General features: G+C 44.4%; 1 protein-coding gene across 1 annotated transcript in view; it reads right to left on the minus strand.

Annotated features, from left to right (window-relative positions):
- The window catches only part of WIPI1 (WD repeat domain, phosphoinositide interacting 1), a 34070-nt gene extending 17743 nt beyond the window's left edge, over positions 1-16327 (minus strand). The window contains exons 1-4 of the mRNA XM_066386680.1: positions 16154-16327; positions 11752-11834; positions 9394-9563; positions 1599-1695 (exon numbers count right to left, since the gene is read on the minus strand). Of these exons, the coding sequence (XP_066242777.1) occupies positions 1599-1695; positions 9394-9563; positions 11752-11834; positions 16154-16233 (430 nt within the window). The 5' untranslated portion in view covers positions 16234-16327. The remainder of the gene's footprint in view (positions 1-1598; positions 1696-9393; positions 9564-11751; positions 11835-16153) is intronic.
- Between the last annotated feature and the right edge of the window lie 1770 nt (positions 16328-18097).

Consider the following 18097-nt stretch of genomic DNA (forward strand, 5'->3'; position numbering starts at 1 on the left):
GAGGGAAACGAACCGCTGGGCAACCCACAGGTCCGTCCACTGGAGAAGATACTGACTGTGCCCAGTTACTCTCTCTTCATAGAAGTGGAGAGCCACAGGCAGCTCTGGGCTTTCTGCCCACCTGGGTGTCCCCTGCCCAAACCCGTCAAGGTCCAGCACAGGCCCACACCTGCTGGGCGTTCTGCTCAGATGCCACTCACCTCTCCTGCCTGACCAGAGAGCACCTCTCCGTCGGCCACCTGCACCCCACAGTCACACCCTGGGTCCTACCCCAACTTGTCCTACTCCTATGTGTCACATGGAGCAGATGGTCTTGGGGAGTAGTGTGGCTAAGTCTGGGGTTCCTGGTGTGTGGCTGCCACATCCATACCTGACAGTGCCTGGCGTGGTACTGGGCACAGAGTACGTCTTCAATAATTACTCTTCCAGATTAGTTCAGCCCTCTTTCCTAAAACATAAAATTTAACCCCTGTGGCTTCTTTGTTTACAATCCTCCACTGTGAAATACGCTGTAAAGTCATTTCAGAGAGCTCTTTAGTGGCCTTTGAAAGGTTCTTCTAAAAATAACGTTTTGTCACAGCTAAAATCTTTAACCACTGAAGCCAGCAGTAAAGGGTCATCTGTATAATCGAGATGAAGAGGGGACACCAGGCTCTGGAGACGCTGACCACATGGCAGCCTATGCGTGAGCTGTCACTTTCCCAATCATTACCTCACTTCATTCTCAGCTGATCCTGTGAGATGGGTGGTATTATCCCATTTTACAGAGAAGGAAACTGAGGCCCAGAGTCTGCGTGACTTGGGTTGGCCCATGCAGATCTTAAAACTCAGTCAAAGGATTGGGCAACTGCAGTGAAATGAAGCAGTGCTCAGTGATACTACACTGGAATGAAATTCACACGTAGTAACTGGATCATTAGCTGCACGAATCATCCCGGTGCAAGGCCTCCCCACCCTGCCACCTAGTGAAGGGCCTCTTCCTCATTTACTCCTTACTCAGTAAGTTCAGGAAATGTCCTCGTCTGCTATTGCAGTCTAACAAATCCAAACTATTCCCATTCTTAACTGGGAGGTGTGCTCACCAGCATTCCACCCGAGAAGTCTGTGAAGGCTGACATTCCAGCACAACACCCTAGAGCTTCCTTTGTAACATCGTAGAACACACTCCTGACGGTTTGGCTGCCTTTCTTCTAGCCCCATAGGCACACACCAAGTCAAAACCTGCTCTTAATTATCACACCTACTCTGTACTGAGCAACCACAGAGAGTAATTTGGGGTAAACACCTTTCAGTATCACATGCATTAGATCGCCTACACGTCTACCTAAAATGCCTTGACACATTTGCTGAGAACGGGTCTCAGATAAAAGGGGTTTCTGTCGGGCGGCCGTGACGGCCACACAGCGTCTTACAGGACGCACAGCCTCATGTACTTGAACCTGCCACCATGAGATCACAGCTTCGAGGTAAACACCACGAACACTTAATTAACAAAGCAAACACACAGCTTCAGGTTCTCAAGATGGGTGGGAACAGAGCTTGTGGAAGGCACACCTGGACAGGAGAGGAGGGGTACCTATTCCGTTTGGGGAGCTCACCTGTGGGGTTTGCAGGAATATCCAGGATAGTCTTCAACAGCTTCATGTCTTTAATGTTGTGGATGTAAATGGACTCCTCCAGGCACACTAGCAGCCTCTGCAACCACACAGACTCATCAGGCTATGGGCTCAGCTCCTTGAAAAGGGCCTGAGCAAATCAAAATCACTCAACTTCCCTGTACGTCCTAACTTGATTATAACAGAGAAAAAACTGAGATGATGAATTTATTATTATTGTTATTATTATCTATTTTAATGAGAGGCAGGGAGGAAGAGAGACAGATTCCCTCATGTGCCCCGACCAGGATCCGCCCACTAGGGGGCAATGGTGTGCTCATCTGAGGTCGTTGCTCTGTTGCAACCTGAACCATCTTTTAGCCCCTGAGGTGGAGGCAACAGAGCCATCCTTAGCACCTGGGGCCAACTCACTCGAGCCAGCTGAGCCATGGCTGTGGGAGGAGAAGAGGGACAGAGAGAGAGAGAGAGAGAGAAGGGAGAGGGGTAGAGAAGCAGATGGTTGCCTCTCCTGTGTGCCCTGACCAGGAATCGAACCTGGGATATCCACACACCTGGCCAACACTATAACACTGAGCCAACTGGTCAGGGCCTGGATGATGGATTTGAAAATGATGTTAATGTATGCACAAGTGCATATGCACACACACACACATATATACATCATTAGCCACCTGAAGAGAAACATAAAATACAAAACCTTCAGAAATTTCACTTAGAAATTGAGATTTCCTTTTTTCTTTCTTTCCTTTTTTTTTTTTTTTTTTTTTTTTGGTACTTTCCCGTTTCCTTAGAATGGGGATTTCTGAAAACTTCCTGGTCAGCCCTCTTTGCTGTTCAGGGCAATTTTGGGTTCCTACTTCCATTAGACAGGCCCCTGCTTTTTAATGAATCTATTGGGCTGATGTTGGTTAACACAATTGTATAGGTTTCAAATGTACATTTCTATAATACATCTATATATTGTATTGTGTGTTCACCACCCAAAATCAAGTCTCCTTCCATCACCATCTATCCCTCATTCCCTCTTCTTCCTCTCCACACCCCCTTCCTCTCTAGTAATCACCATACTGTTTTCTGCGTCTATGAGTTTATTTTGTTTTTGCTTAATTCCTTCAGTTTTTTCATCCAGCCTGGCAACCTTCCTCCCTTCTAACAGCTGTCAATCTATTCTCCATCTATGAGTCTATTTCTATTTTGTTTGTTAGTTTATCTTATTCATTAGATTCCACATATGAATGAACTAAGATGGTACTTGTCTTTCTCTGCCTGGCTTATTTCACTTAGGATAACACTCTCCAGGCCCATCCATGTTGTTGCAAAGGGTACGATCTTTCTTTTTTATGGCTGAGTAGTATTTTATTGTGGATGTACCACAGCTTTTTTATACACTCATCTACTGATGGGCACTTGGGCTGCTTCCAAATCTTGGCTATTGTAAATAACATTGCAATGAAAATAGGTGCATATGTTCTTTTGAATTTGTGTTTCTTCAGATATATTCCCAGAAGTGGAATCTCCAAGTCATACGGCAGTTCCAGTTTTAGTTTTCTGAGGAATCTCCGTACTGCTTTCCACAGTGGCTGTACCAATCTGCATTCCCACCAACAGGCACGGGGTTCCACTTTCTCTACGCCCTCGGCATTTTTATGATAGCCATTGTGATAGGTGTGAGATGATATCCCATTGTAGTTTTAATTTGCATTTCTCTGATGATTAGTGATGTTGAGCATTTTTTCATGTCTTTTGGTCATCTGTATGTCCTCTTTGGAGAAGTATCTATTCAGGTTCTTTGTCTATTTTTTTAATTGGATTGTTTGTGGGAGGGTTTTTGGTATTGAATTTTATAACTTCTTTATAAATTTTGAATAATAACCCCTTATCAGATATATCAGTGGTAAATATGTTCTCCCATTTAGTGAATTATCTTTTTATTTTCTTCATGGTTTCCATTGCTGTGCAAAAACTTTTTAGTTTGATGGAATCTAGTAGTGGGATTCAGCTGGTTTGTACCTGTTCAGCAGAACCGATACCTAATTTTTTGTTGAGTTTGGCGAACCAGTTGTTAAAATGGCACTTGTAATCAGGGTTCTCTCTAAGGTGGGCACCTGGGCAGCCGCCCAATGTAAAATCACAAATTTACATTCCTTACTCTTTAATGTTCATCTGCAGAACAGTGTATTCTAAGCACTCGTAGTAATGTTCATTCCATCCACACGTGAAAAATATTTGATGAAACTATGCTTGTAAAATTTATGTATTCATTTCATAAGGCTCATTATAACTTTGATGAAATAATACATTTTAATTCCCTTGTTTGTTACTTCAGTAAACAAACATGTAACAAAGAGAAAAATTGCCAAACATCCAGGGGGTGACAAGCTGTCATATGTTTCAGCTTTGTGTTATGCCCAGAATTCCCCCAAGATATTATGAGTATTATTTAGTATTTTTCATTAATATTTTAAAACTCACTCTTAGAATCTAGTTTTGTGTACCTTTTTTATTATTTTTATTTAGTAGTAAATGCATAAAATAATAAGCTATCTTTCAGTATATCTTTTTTCATAATTAAAACAGTCAATAGGGCAGAGAACCGGATGTTAAATTATTTGAATCCCACCACTGATGTAGTCTCACTTGTTTATTTTTTCTTTTGTTTTTGTTGCCCAAGTGATATAGCAGAAAAAATATTGCAAGAAATGTTTGAGATTTTACTGCCTATGTTTTCTTCTAGGATTTTTATGGTTTGTTTGTTTTTACAGAGACAGAGTCAGAGAGAGGGATAGATAGGGACAGGCAGACAGGAACGGAGAGAGATGAGAAGCATCAATCATCAGTTTTTTGTTGCAACACCTTAGTTGTTCATTGACTGCCCTCTCATATGTGCCTTAACCACAGGCCTCCAGCAGACCGAGTAACCCCTTGCTCAAGCCAGTGACCCTGGGTCCAAGCTGGTGAGCTTTTGCTCAAACCAGATGAGCCCACACTCAAGCTGGCGACCCTGGGGTCTCGAACCTGGGTCCTTCCGCATCCCAGTCCGATGCTCCACCCACTGTGCCACCGCCTGGTCAAGCAGATTTTTATTGTTTTGAGTCTAACATTTAAGTCTTTAATCTACTGTGAGTTTATTCTTGTGTATAGTGTGAGAAGGTGGTCTAACTTCATTTTTTTGGGCACATAACTGTCCAATTCTCCCAACACCATTTATTGAATAGACTGTCTTTACCCCATTGTGTGTTTTTGCCTCCTTTCTCAAATATTAATTAACTATAAAGGCATAGATTTATTTTGGCTCTCTGTTCTGTTCCATTGATCTGTATGTCTGTTTTTATGCTGGTACCATGCTATTTTGATTACTATACACTTTTAGTATAGTTTGATATCAGGTAGCATGATTCCTCCAACTTTGTTCTTATTTCTCAAGATTGCTGTGGCTATTTGAGGTCTTTTGTGGTACCTTGATAGGAATTGTGTTGAATCTACATATTGCTTTGAGCAGTATGGATATTTTAATGATGTAAATTCTTCCTATTTATGAACATGGTGTGTGCTTCCACTTATTTGTATCTCCCTTCATTTTCTTTCTTTGGTGTCTTATAATTTTCAGTCTAGGCCTTTTTTTACTTCCTTAGTTAAATTTACACCTAGGTATTTTTTTATGCAAATATAAAAATATAAATGGGATTTTTTTCTTAGTTTCCCTTTCTGATAGTTCATTATTGGTGTATAAAAATGCAACTGATTTCTGGAGGTTTATTTTGTATCCTGCTATTTTACTGAATTCATTTATCAGTTCTAATAGTTTTTTGTGGACTTTTTAGAGTTCTCACTATATAGCATCATGTCATCTGCACATAATGACAGTTTTACTTCTTCCTTTCTAATTTGAATGCCTTTTAGTTCTTCTTATCTGATTACTGTGGCTAACACTTCCAGTACTATGTTGAATAAGAGTGGTGAAAGCGGACATCCTGTCTTGTTCCTAATCTTAAGGGAAATGCTTATAGTTTTTGCCCGTTGAGTATGATCCTGGCTGTGGGTTCGTCATATATGGAGACAAGCTCCCTTTTAATGTTCATAACAAGTCTCCTTGTACAGAAGGGTTTTTTTCGCTCCTTCTGAATTACCCAATCTTTTGTTTTACCTCTCTCCGAGTAATGGTCAGATTTTACTTCACTAAGCTCTCCTGTAGACCTACCTTTGTGCACTTTCCCCAGCCCTGGTAGAGGCAATGGAGAAGCCCTTCAGCCTCATGTGAAAACCCCATCCCTCTCCCTTGCTTGGCTCTTCTCCCTGGGGTCCCTTTTCCCAGTGCCATGAGACCCCTCTCTTCCTCTTCAGATGAGACTGGTCAGGTTTGAAGCCTCTTGTCAATGGCTGTGCTCTGCCAAGTGAAAGCAGACCACAGGGTTAATGTGCCGCATGTGTAAGGAACAGGATGCTGACTTAGCTCAGTACAGGGGAGCAGCTGTCGGGTGGTGGTGAGGAGCTGGGCGAAGGGGGGGCGTGGGGTCTGGCAGCTCTGGCCTCACTCCGAGCCGCCACCTCCTGCCCCTGCACACGCCTCACTCGGCTGCCCTTGAGGCTCGTGGCACTGGGATTTTGATGAGGATCTGAGCACCCACTAGCCATTCCGCGGCTCCCCCTGGAGATTCTGGTTTGGGAGGCAGTTCAGTAAGAGCCCAGGTGATTCTGACGCACACCTGGGTTTAAGAACCACTGTTCTCTCCTGACCTGTGGTGGCGCAGTGGAAAAAGCATCAACCTGGAACGCTGAGGTTGCCGGTTCGCGAAACCCTGCACTTGTCTGGTCAAGGCACATATGGGAGTGGATGCTTCCTGCTCCTCCCCTTCCCCTCTCTCTTTCTCTCTACTCTCTCTCTAAAAAATGAATTAATAAAAAATTTTTTTTATAAAAAGAACCACTGTTCTCAGGCCAGACCCTCTCATCCCAGGAAACACAGCCTGGAAGGGAAGGCACCTAAAACACTACAGAAAGCAGCAGGCTCTCCTCCTGGACAAAGCCTGCCCTGCCATTTTCCTAGTAAGACTACTCAAAGCTCAGAAAAAAGGAGACCGACACTTTAACCAAGCAGAAAAAATAAAATGTACACATCTTAATTTTAATTATGGCTCTGTGGTCACGGGTCTGAGGCCAGGTGCTGAGGTGCAAGGAAATTCTACAGGATCTCCAAGCTGATGATAAATCAGTGTTTCTCCGTGAAACACGTATTCTCTCCTGTGCCCGATTTACCCCTTTGTCAGCACTTAACAATGGTTTGGGCTGTACTGCTGTTTGTTTATGCTCTTAGGTTTCTGATATTCTCTTGTATTTCCTCCGGCCCCACCCCCAGGCCCCAGCATGCTGGGTCCTCAACACCTGCCTCCTGCAGAATCACGTCCTCTGCTATCTTGTCTGACCTCGTCTGTGTCTTTCCCCACCGCTCACACAGCTCCATCTGCTCTGCGGCCTACTTGGCCGAATTTCAGGTCACCCTCGTGTTGGCTGCAAGCAAAAATTAAGCAGGAGGAAAACAGACAGAAAACATTTGGAGGGAAAAATGAGGTGCTCTGTCTTTGGTTCTTGTGACAGCATGCTTCTGGGACGGGCATGACCCTAGCAGCTTGCTTCCTGTAATAATCAGTGTTTGGTCCCAGCAGAACCAGGGGCTGGCCTTCAACTCTGCGCATTCCCTGTCACTTTGGCTCTCATAGGCTTTTCTAGGTTTTGTAATTTAAAGACTCCTTTCATCAATTAAAAACTATTTCTAGTGTCTGCCCTGGAGCAACAGAGACGTAGCCCTAGCTTCAGAGGATGCAGATGCTACATCTGTTCTGAGAGGCTCTGTCACCCAGACGGAGGCCGAAAACAGATGGTCAAGGAACTGTGAAAGCTTCCGTATCAGAATGCAGCTGGCTTACTGTCTTTATTGCGTTGAACACGTGACCTCAGTTAAGTACCAGGGGGATCACATCAACTAAAACTGAAAAATATCACAATGACTAAATACTCTCCCTTTCTGTATACTTAGAGGGACCCCTGTCCTCACCAGGCACAGAGAGGCTGACAGAGTTGCCAAAACCAAAAGTGATTATGACCAGACCTGAATGTTTTCAGAAAAGCAAACCCCTAACACTTCCCGGACCTGTTCCAAAGCATCTTCTTAGGAGCAGAAATGTTAAAGGAAGAGAGAACCTGTTCTACTGGGGTTCAGATTAGCCTGGCCTCTAATAGCCAAGTAGTTCTAGGTGCATTAATGTCCTCTGGAAGACGGGGAAGAGAGCCTTAAAGTTAATGAGTGTTATACCGAGGGGGCTGACATCTAAAGGTTAACACTCAGATACCGGAATGATCCTTCCCTGACCCATATATTAATGAAAATATCAGAGAGCAAGGAAGAGAAAAGTTATGCAAATAAGTACCATAGATACTATATGAGGGTTCTGATCATTATAGGATATTTGCCTAAACAATCTTAAAAAGACAATCAGCTACCAAAAAAAGGATAGTTAATGTTCCTATACTGGCTACTACTATCTGCAAAAATTTTAAAAAGAAGAAAAAAACTTCTGCAACAAAATTTAACATCCTCCCAACAGATTTCAGAGAGAGCATTTGAGCCAAGGATTGTGCTTAAAAGCCTTCAAGTTGAAAACTCTCAAACTGCCTTTTCCTCTCCTGCCAAGAACCTAAGTTTCTTTTCTTTCCTCTGGCTCCTCTTTTCTTTAAAAAATAAAAATAAAAAAAATCCCCAGATCCTATTTCTCAGGCTATACTCTGCTTTATATAGGCTTAAGTGGATATTCAATCAAAATATTTGATTAACTCAAACAATCTCTTCCTTACTATAAACCTAAGAAAGCGCTTTGTCTCATTTGTTTTTTATAAAAATTAATTGGCATTTAATAGTTTAGGGACAAAGACAGAAGAAGACGTCATCAGTGGATGCAACAACCTCGGCCACCCTGGGAACATGCACTTGAATAGACAGAGCTGCAGGCACCCAGAGAAGCTGTCTGTTTATTTAACAGGCAGTCGGGAAACTTTTATGGAGCATTTTTATACCAGGCTGTCACTGTCTTTTCTACCACGTCTTATGACAGTGAACAAAACGGAGAAGCCCTGCCCTCCTTGTAGGATTTAAAATCTATTAATTCAACAGAAACTCTGATGATAGCTCAAACACTTACTGAACAAGAACTGATATTTTTCAAGAGAAGGCGCTGCATATTTGAGATAAGAATAATTCCTCTTTCAACAAAGAAAACACTACAAGAAAAACCTTCAAGGGCTGGCTGGGCGAAAGGAAAGTCAAAGTCTGAGACTAGTGCCTGGCCCACGAGGCAGCTTTACTGGCTGGCTTCAGAGCCAACCCGGGAGGACCACACCCTCAGGAGTTTGACTCTGAGAGGTGTGACCACCAGTCTGCAATGAATGCCACCGTCAGGGACCCTCACAGAGAGGCATCCCTCTGTTGAAGGTATCCTGCAGTTGCTCAGGGAAAAGTTTCAGAGCCAGAGGTCTATCCTGCCTTCACCCTGGGGAGGGTTCACAATGTGGGTGGCCAACATTTGAGAAAGAATGAGAGGCAGGACCAGTAAGGCCACCCCACTGAAAAAAGCACATCATTACAGTTACCTCATAACGTGAGGCGTGAGTGTGAAACCCCCTTGCGAATCTGATGCCTGCTTTAGAGACATTCATCTTGAGAGACGGCCATCTTTTTCTTTGGTCCCCTATGAGAAGCCTGGCAATGGGATGGACCTCCCCCACCTACCTGCCGGTTCAGCCTTATGGACAGGATGTTGCTGGAGTAGCTATAATTGCAGATCTCCGTGCCTTTCTTAAAGTGGTAGACGTTCATCTGCCGTGGCTTCGTGTGGCTGACCACCACCACCAGGCTGCTGGAGAAGAGGCGCTCCACGATGTAGACGTCGGGGATCTCATCTGGGAGAGACGTGGCCAAGGTTACCCGGCTCAGTCTGCCCAGAACTAGGCCAGCCAGCCAGTGCCCTGCAGGTCCTATTCCCTGGGCACCCTGCATTAGTACACGTTTGCAATGATTTTTCCCCATGGTGATGCTTTACCCATTTCCAAATGCAACAGTTCCAAAGCCCTTTCAAATATCTAAAGAAAATGCTAGCAACCAGACACAAAGTCAGGATTTCCAGAGCTTCCCCTCCAGGGCCCCAGAGGGCCACTGATCTATAAAATGTATCTGAGGGGTTTGGGCAATCTCCGTCTACCCTTTTCTCATTGAGAGGTTTCAAAGAAATGGCTCCTCTGTCAGGAGCCTCTGCTTTCAGGATTCTTCTTGTCCCTCTTGCTAAGAGCGGAGTTGCCATAGGGGCAGTAGCAGAAAAAAATCTGTATTCCCTCCCTATTTGCTGTGCTCCCCGACTCTTTCTTGTTATAACCTGGGAAATACTTCTGTACTCAGGAAGAAGGTACATTAGTAAGCCTCCTAAGTGCCCATCGATGCAGAACAGTCTTTTCCTATGCATGCTTTTCTTGTCCTTGGGCAAGTCCCATAGGGAGTCACACAGGACAGATAACAGAGCAAAATATTCACGAACATGGCATAATAAAAATATCATCTTAGCCCTGGCCGGTTGGCTCAGCGGTAGAGCGTCGGCCTAGTGTGTGGAGGACCCGGGTTCGATTCCCAACCAGGGCACACAGGAGAAGCGCCCATTTGCTTCTCCACCCCTCCACCGTGCTTTCCTCTCTGTCTCTCTCTTCCCCTCCCGCAGCCAAGGCTCCATTGGAGCAAAGATGGCCCGGGCGCTGGGGATGGCTCTGTGGCCTCTGCCCCAGGCGCTAGAGTGGCTCTGGTCGCAACATGGCGACGCCCAGGATGGGCAGAGCATTGCCCCCTGGTGGGTAGAGCCCCGCCCCATGGTGGGCATGCCGGGTGGATCCCGGTTGGGCGCATGCGGGAGTCTGTCTGTCTCTCCCTGTTTCCAGCTTCAGAAAAATGAAAAAAAAATAAAAATAAATAAATAAATAAATAAATAAATAAATAAATAAAAATATCATCTTACGCCCTGGCCGGTTGGCTCAGCGGTAGAGCGTTGGCCTAGCGTGCGGAGGACCCGGGTTTGATTCCCGGCCAGGGCACACAGGAGAAGCGCCCATTTGCTTCTCCACCCCTCCGCCGCGCTTTCCTCTCTGTCTCTCTTTTCCCCTCCCGCAGCCGAGGCTCCATTGGAGCAAAGATGGCCCCGGCGCTGGGGATGGCTCTGTGGTCTCTGCCTCAGGCGCTAGAGTGGCTCTGGTCGCAACATGGCGACGCCCAGGATGGGCAGAGCATCGCCCCCTGGTGGGCAGAGCGTCGCCCCTGGTGGGCGTGCCGGGTGGATCCCGGTCGGGCGCATGCGGGAGTCTGTCTGACTGTCTCTCCCTGTTTCCAGCTTCAGAAAAATGAAAAAAAAAAAATATCATCTTACAAGTAAATTAGGAATCCAATATATTATTTCCCAAACCACTTTCTAGGAAATCCAAAGATGGTATATTCTTCACTATTATGATGACATAAACTACTGTATTATGTACCCTAGGAAAATAAGAGTCCCATTTCCAAGCTGAATTTTTTTTAATATTCACTAGAAGTACCCCAACATTTCAATGCAGACTATGTAAATGGGAGAGTATTGCTTTATTAAAGCAAAGAACATACTACTGTGACTAAATGAATGTTACCAATATTCTACAGTTCCAGTACAATGCGGGGGGGGGGGGGATCCTAACTGATCTTTCATTATGACAACTATAAAAATTGATGACTGCGCATATTTGTATGTGAAAAATTGTTGGCAATATAGTTGCAAACAAAGGATTCCTTAATATAAAATGTTACCTAAGCTATTGCTACATCTCACTAAGTGCTTCATTATGTTTTTTGTTTTGTTTTATTTTTAAAGCAAGTGGAAACAATGAGTTATATTTAAGTCTGAAAAATACAGACTCAAGTTTGATGGTGAAGGGAGGGAAATGCCCCAAGAACAGGAGGACCCCAGATGAAAGTCTAGAGGGAAGATTTGGTGTCTCCGAGATGTGTGTGTGGGTGTCTCTCTCTCTCATACACACACACACACACACACACACACACACACACACACACACACACACTTACTGCTTCCATGGACTTGGTCCAGTTGCTCCACAGAACTCAAAGAAAACAGCTTATAACCGGCTTTGGTTCCAATTGCGAGGGATCTGTGGGAGATAATGACAGCCTGGGAATGACAACAGGCACTGTCTTCCAGCCACAGACCTGCCTGAAGACAGACACCCGCTTCCCCCCTCTAAGCTCATAGGGCAGTGGTCCCCAACCTTTTTTGGGCCATGGATCGGTTTAATGTCAGAAAATATTTTCATGGACCGGCCTTTAGGGTGGGACGGATAAATGTATCGTGTGACCGAGACAAGCGTCAAGAGTGAATCTTAGACGGATGTAACAGAGGGAATCTGGTCATTTTAAAAAAAATAAAACATCGTTCAGACTTAAATATAAATAAAACAGAAATAATGTAAGTTATTTATTCTTTCTCTGTGGACCGATACCAAATGGCCCATGGACTGGTATCGGTCCGCGGCCCAGGGGTTGGGGACCACTGTCATAGGGGACAGGTAAACATACATCCTCAGGTGCTTCGCTAGCTGATAACTTTCTGACTGGTCAGGCACATCTTGTCACATGGGCAGGCATTATAAAAGGGACAAGGTCAAGGACAACCACATATGCTTTTCTGGCTGAGTAGCAGTAGGAACAATGGAATGGTCCAGAATATTCATCATAGGACTACCCCCAACACAATTAGGGGTCTTCTGGCTGTTGGAGAGGTACTTTACCAAGAGGTAAATAATTTTGAATTTCCTTGATGACTGGGAATACAGTTTTTTGTTTTTTTGCTTAAAAAGGAAATACAGTCTGACTTGTGGCGCAGTGGATAAAATGACCTGAAATGCTGAGGACACTGGTTCGAAACCCGGGTTTGCCTGGTCAAGGCACATATGGGAGTTGATGCTTCTTGCTCCTCCCCCTTCTCTCTCTCTGTCTCTCTAAAAATGAATAAATAAAATCTAAAAAAAAAAAAAAAAAAAGGAAATACACGTTCCTAGTAAGCCTAGTGGATCATCAGTAGGCAAAATTTAATAGATGCTTCCTTCTACCACTTTCCATAAAACATTCCCAGACACTTTATACCAGTAGCTCTCATCCCTGGATGCACATTAAACTCATGTGGGAAATTTACACACACACACAAAATACTGTTGACTGTAGGTCTTAACCGTTCCCTCAACCCTGAACTTTGCATTAATTGGATTTTAAAAATAATATTATTTGGTTCAAGAACTGTAATGTGCAACCCAGGTTGAGAACTCTGCTTTATACTATGTATACTATGTTCCACAAACCAACAAACAAAACAAAAACTAAATGCTTATCTGGGACAATGTGGGCTAAAAAAGTCTTGTTTTTAAAATGTTTCATTTCTCAACCCATAAAGGCAGAGTGTGAACCCAGGTTTCCTTGGCCTCAGGACGAAAGCAAATGAGTCTGTTTTGTTGAGCAGCTGGGAATCCCCTTGTCCCCCCCCAACCCCCAGTTCTGCCCTAAGACCTGAGTGATGAACATGGAAGACACTCAGAGCAGGCAGTCTGGCCCTGAGCACTTTCATCCTGGGAAAACGAGATGTCCGAGTTGAAAGGGATTTTAAAATGGTCCTTAGTGGACCTAAGTCTATCTTCCTCATTTACAACCGATTTATGAAAAGGCAAGATTTTCTCTTCACAGAGAAGCATATACTAAAATAAGCTGCTTACAACTACAAGCCGATGCCATGGCTCTTGTTTCACTAGCCTAAAAAATAGAAGGTCATGTGATTTCCCCTGGAATATTTTTTTTTCTACCTAAACATTTGTTCTTCCCTGGGACACTGGGATAGGGGACTACAGTAAACCATAATCAGCGAGGTGGAGGCTTCTGTTTTAACCCTCCAACCTGTCCAATGGCTGAACTGGTATCTAGGACATGGTTTAAGGGCAGCCGTGAGTTTGGCACCTGGGACTGCAGCCTCACAGGTGACTGACAGCACCTGGACAGGCAAGCTAGTAGCACCCTAAACCTTCCAAATATGCCCTGTAGTGTGTACTGTTTTCAAACTCTTTTCACATTAACTTTTCCACATAAATAGAGACACATTCATTTGTAAACAGAGGTTCCTAAAGCTTGCAAGTAACATTAAAAAAATGTGCTAACTAGAACCTTATAATATTAACTTAAAGATCTGGCAATTTACATGCCCTGCTCCCAGCACAGCAGAATTCTATATATGAGAAAATGGCACTGTGGTCACTCTTCTGTTTTCAATGATTAGTCAATGGCTAAAAAAGTTTATGAATCAAGGAATTCAGACTAAAACCTCATTTTATCCATCAAGCCTTTTTGTTGAAAAAAAGAAAATTCTCATCGCCTCTCATGGACACAGTGTTTGGGACAAATATGTATCACCAATCAAATGAAAAACTGTAGCCACAGTGTCTGGCACAGTGCCAAGCATGAAGTGTGAGGAAAAGAGACAGGTAACGGTGACTCATCTTTACCCATCTTCTCCAGAAATACTGGATCTCAAACTCAGTGTACACTTACAGAAAAAGACACTCTGATACTCATAAATGTATTCGGTAAGGGGCTTGACTTATTTTAAAATTCAATGTCATACCTTCTGTGGCTCAAAACAACTGACTATGACAAAAACTTTTATTTATAGGCTGTCCAGCAGAGCCTTCATCCAAGAAAATAGAAACTGACAGTAGGGACTAAGGAAATTAACTGTCCAAGCACCATACACTTTTAAAAATAATGTTCTTACTCAGTTGCTATGAAAGCCTAGACTTAAATAGAATAAAGATCAATGTTACTTTAAGATAATCTAATAATGCTGCAAAGCAGAAATTAGAACACTTACTTGCTAATAAGCAAACCAACTCCCCTCCTTACCCTGTGTTCAATTGGGAAGGGAAATACCCAGGTATTTCAACAGCCATCCCCTCTCTCTTGCAAAATGTTTCTTACAAAACATCAGAATTTTATCTAGAACTATCATTTTTGTAAATAGTGGTTCTTGACTGTGAGTGAATCCCAAAAACAATTCAATGAGTCCCAAAATGACTTTTAAAAAGGAAACAAAATACCAGAGGGTATCACCCATAATAAGGGTAAACTGAATTGCTTTTCAGTGATAGTATTTGTATCTAGGTACTGGGTGGTGGTGTAATACATATTTCTTATTGTGGGTTGTGGTCAAGGAAAGCTTCAGAGTCACCCATTCTAACCAAGCTGTCCAGCAACCCGATTACACATTTTGAACAATGGCATACTGTTTGGCATAGGGTGTTTTTAAACAGAAACACAAAGGGAATGGAAGCCAGGGTTGCTTATGGTACATGATGGCCTTAATTACACCACTAAATGTTCAATATTAGCACAGCACAGTCGCAGGCCAAAAGCACAAGCCTGAAGCTGACTCCAAACAAGGAACACAGCAGAAACTGGTACAGCAGGAAGTGGGGAACTGGGAAGAGGTCATCCCTGCCTGATGCGCTGGGTGCACATTCCAAACAGATTATTCCATACAGTCCCCGGAGCTGGCGTTTAATAATTCCGTGAAAAGAAAGACGACGTATGCTTCCAAGGGTCTGAAAACTCCAGACGTCTGGAATACAGTTCAGTAAATCCCAGCTCTCTGACTCAAGTCCAAACATGAACATCAAGGTGAAACGTTAAAAAAAAACAAAAACAATCCACTCGACAAGCAACAGAGCGGAGCTCATGCTCCCCGGAGAACGCAGCCTGGGGCCGAGAAAGGGCTCGAGGACTCAGAGACGGCGATTCGGCCCCACTGAGTGGGCTGCGTAAAAACCCAGCGAAGGGAACGGAAAGGTTTCTGACACACAGAGGAGGCAGGCCAGATGCCCGGCGCTGGGGCTGAGGCAGGGGCTGGCCAGACCGCAGGGATAGGCTGCCTTTGTCCGAGGCCCTGCCCAGATGCCACGTTGAGATGCTCAAGGACAAATGGGAAAGTTTTTCCTGGACTCCCATCTTCCTGGGCCCCAACTACCACTCCTCGGGTCAACTTGCAACCTGCCCCTCCCCTCTCATCTCCTTTGTTTGGGCCTCTGCCCCTCAATGCGAAGACCCCCACTTTGGTCACCACCCCTCCCACCCTTACTTTTTAGCTTTCTTTAGCCTTACTCCCTAGTTAACTCCCCCCTTCACCCTCCGCCAGCCCCTCGGGACTCCCGGCCTGAGCAAGGGGTGGGGGTGCCCAAACCCCCTTTTGGGGGAATAAGGAGGTGGAAAAGGTGGCCACTTAGACCCGAACCGGTCGCGGGCAGCCGCTGGCCGTCCCGCCGACGCTCTCTTGGGGCGTAGGCCCGCGCCTCTATTGCTACAAGTTGCGGACAGGACAACACCCCTGGTCGCGTCTTTCTATCCCCCACTTCCCGGCCAGGCTGGCTCCGTGGCTTACGTGCAGTCTTGGTTGAAAGAGAAGCAAGTGAGCACCGCTTCCACCCCGCCCGGGGAGCCGTCCGCAGCCTCCACCTCCATCGGGGTCTCGACCCGGGGAAGCTGCAGTTCGCAGCCGGCGACAGCCACCTCAGCAACCCGCTGGCGCCGGCTCTGCGGGCCGGGTCGCCAGCCCCTCTCCGCCCTAGCCCCGCCCCGTTTCCTCTTAGCCCCGCCCTCCTTGCTTTCCCCGCCCCTTCTGCCAGCGCGCTAACTCTTGACCAATTGGCGACGGCTGTGGGCGGACCAGCCTTGCTAGAGGCACGCCCCCAACTTCGTGATGCGCCTGGCCATTGGGCGACAGCGCGTGATGCAGCGGCTGCAGGCCACGTGGTGGTGTTTTCATTGCCAGAGCCGGTGGCCAGCGAGGAGGAAGAACGAGTGCAACTGAGGCCGGATCTGCTGGGTCCAGTTCGGCGTCTGCATCGCGGCTGCCGCAAAGGATACAGGCGGACGCTGTCATTCTTACCCCACCCAATTCCCTGTCATGTGTAACTCTTAGTCTATTAAACTTACAGAGTTTAGCAGAGAGCGTTAGACGCCAAAGCCCCCACCCTTTTGTAGAGTCGTCAAGCTGCTTTGAGAAACATTTCAAAAATGAGGATGCTAAGACCAGACAGATAAGTTATCTTACCATTGCACTGCCGTTGAAAATTACTACATGTCAAGTGCTGTATTAACTATGTGTATTATCTCATTGAATTCTCATAAAACTTTGTGAGGAAAGTATAATTATGCTTATTTAAAGAAGCAGCAGCTGAAGCCTGGAGCTGCTCAACAATCTGTCCAAAGTAACACAATAAATGGTAGAATTGGGATTGTCAGATTTCAAGATCCATGCAGCAAATGACTCTGCTAGCAGTAGTTGACAAAACCTATTTGGGATGTAGCTGAAAAAAAGGAAATATGTGTAGAATGGTGTATTTTATGAAAGATATGAAGTTTTGAGTTCAAAACTCACATGGATTGAGATGATAAAAGGCCTCTATTTCCAAGCTAAACACATGGTGTTATATAGAATTACCAGCACAGTTTATGAATCATTACTTTATTAGCTTTGCTTGCTTTGTATTTGTTTAACTTCTGATACACTTTTTAATTCATACTTTTCAAATTTTGAGATGAAATGATATTGTAATTATTATCATACACAGCATTTCAAACTGGTATAATTAAAATTTATCTATTTTGTGACAAAATTATATATATGAAACGTGGACATAGAATAGACGAGAAAAGAGTACTATTTCACTGAAGTTTTTCTGGTTGGAGTTCCGGTTTTGGTTTTCTGAAATGCAAATATAGCAGTTTCTTCTCTCAACTGATGTAAAAAGAGTTTATCTCATAGGTCCACAATGTGTTTAGTAGATTGTGAGGTGTATAAACCATCCCAAGTAAAAGACTGCTGTTTGGATGCTTGAACTGCATCATTTTTGTAACCTTTCAGATCAAAGGAGCTTTCCCTCTTCCTCCTCGCTCAGGCAAATGCTTCAGTCCTTTTAATTCTGTTTAGAAAACCAAGAGTCTGGTATGCTGGGTGCTAGGTTGCTGGGAGAATTACATGAGGTGCCCAATAGGTTTATAAAGTGGAAGTTGTTATTACCAAGAGTTTGGACTTTATGAGGTAGAATTTGGGAGCTGGTGATACTTTTTGAGCAGGACTGTTTCATGATAAAAGCAGTGTTTTAGGCAGATAAACTCAGCCAGGGTGTGCAAAACAGATTAGAAGGTGGAAGGAAGCCTAGACTAATGTGAAATTCTAGGCATGAAAGGATGTGAAAGACTACCACTAGGTTATGGTATGGCAGCAAGGTCAGATAGGTTAGGACTAAGTCAGAAATATTTTTTAATTGAATATATTTGGCATGTATTGCTGTGTAAATTTAAGATGTATAACATGTTGAAT

Source organism: Saccopteryx leptura, chromosome 5 (genome assembly GCF_036850995.1).
Source record: "Saccopteryx leptura isolate mSacLep1 chromosome 5, mSacLep1_pri_phased_curated, whole genome shotgun sequence".
Lineage (NCBI taxonomy): Eukaryota > Metazoa > Chordata > Mammalia > Chiroptera > Emballonuridae > Saccopteryx > Saccopteryx leptura.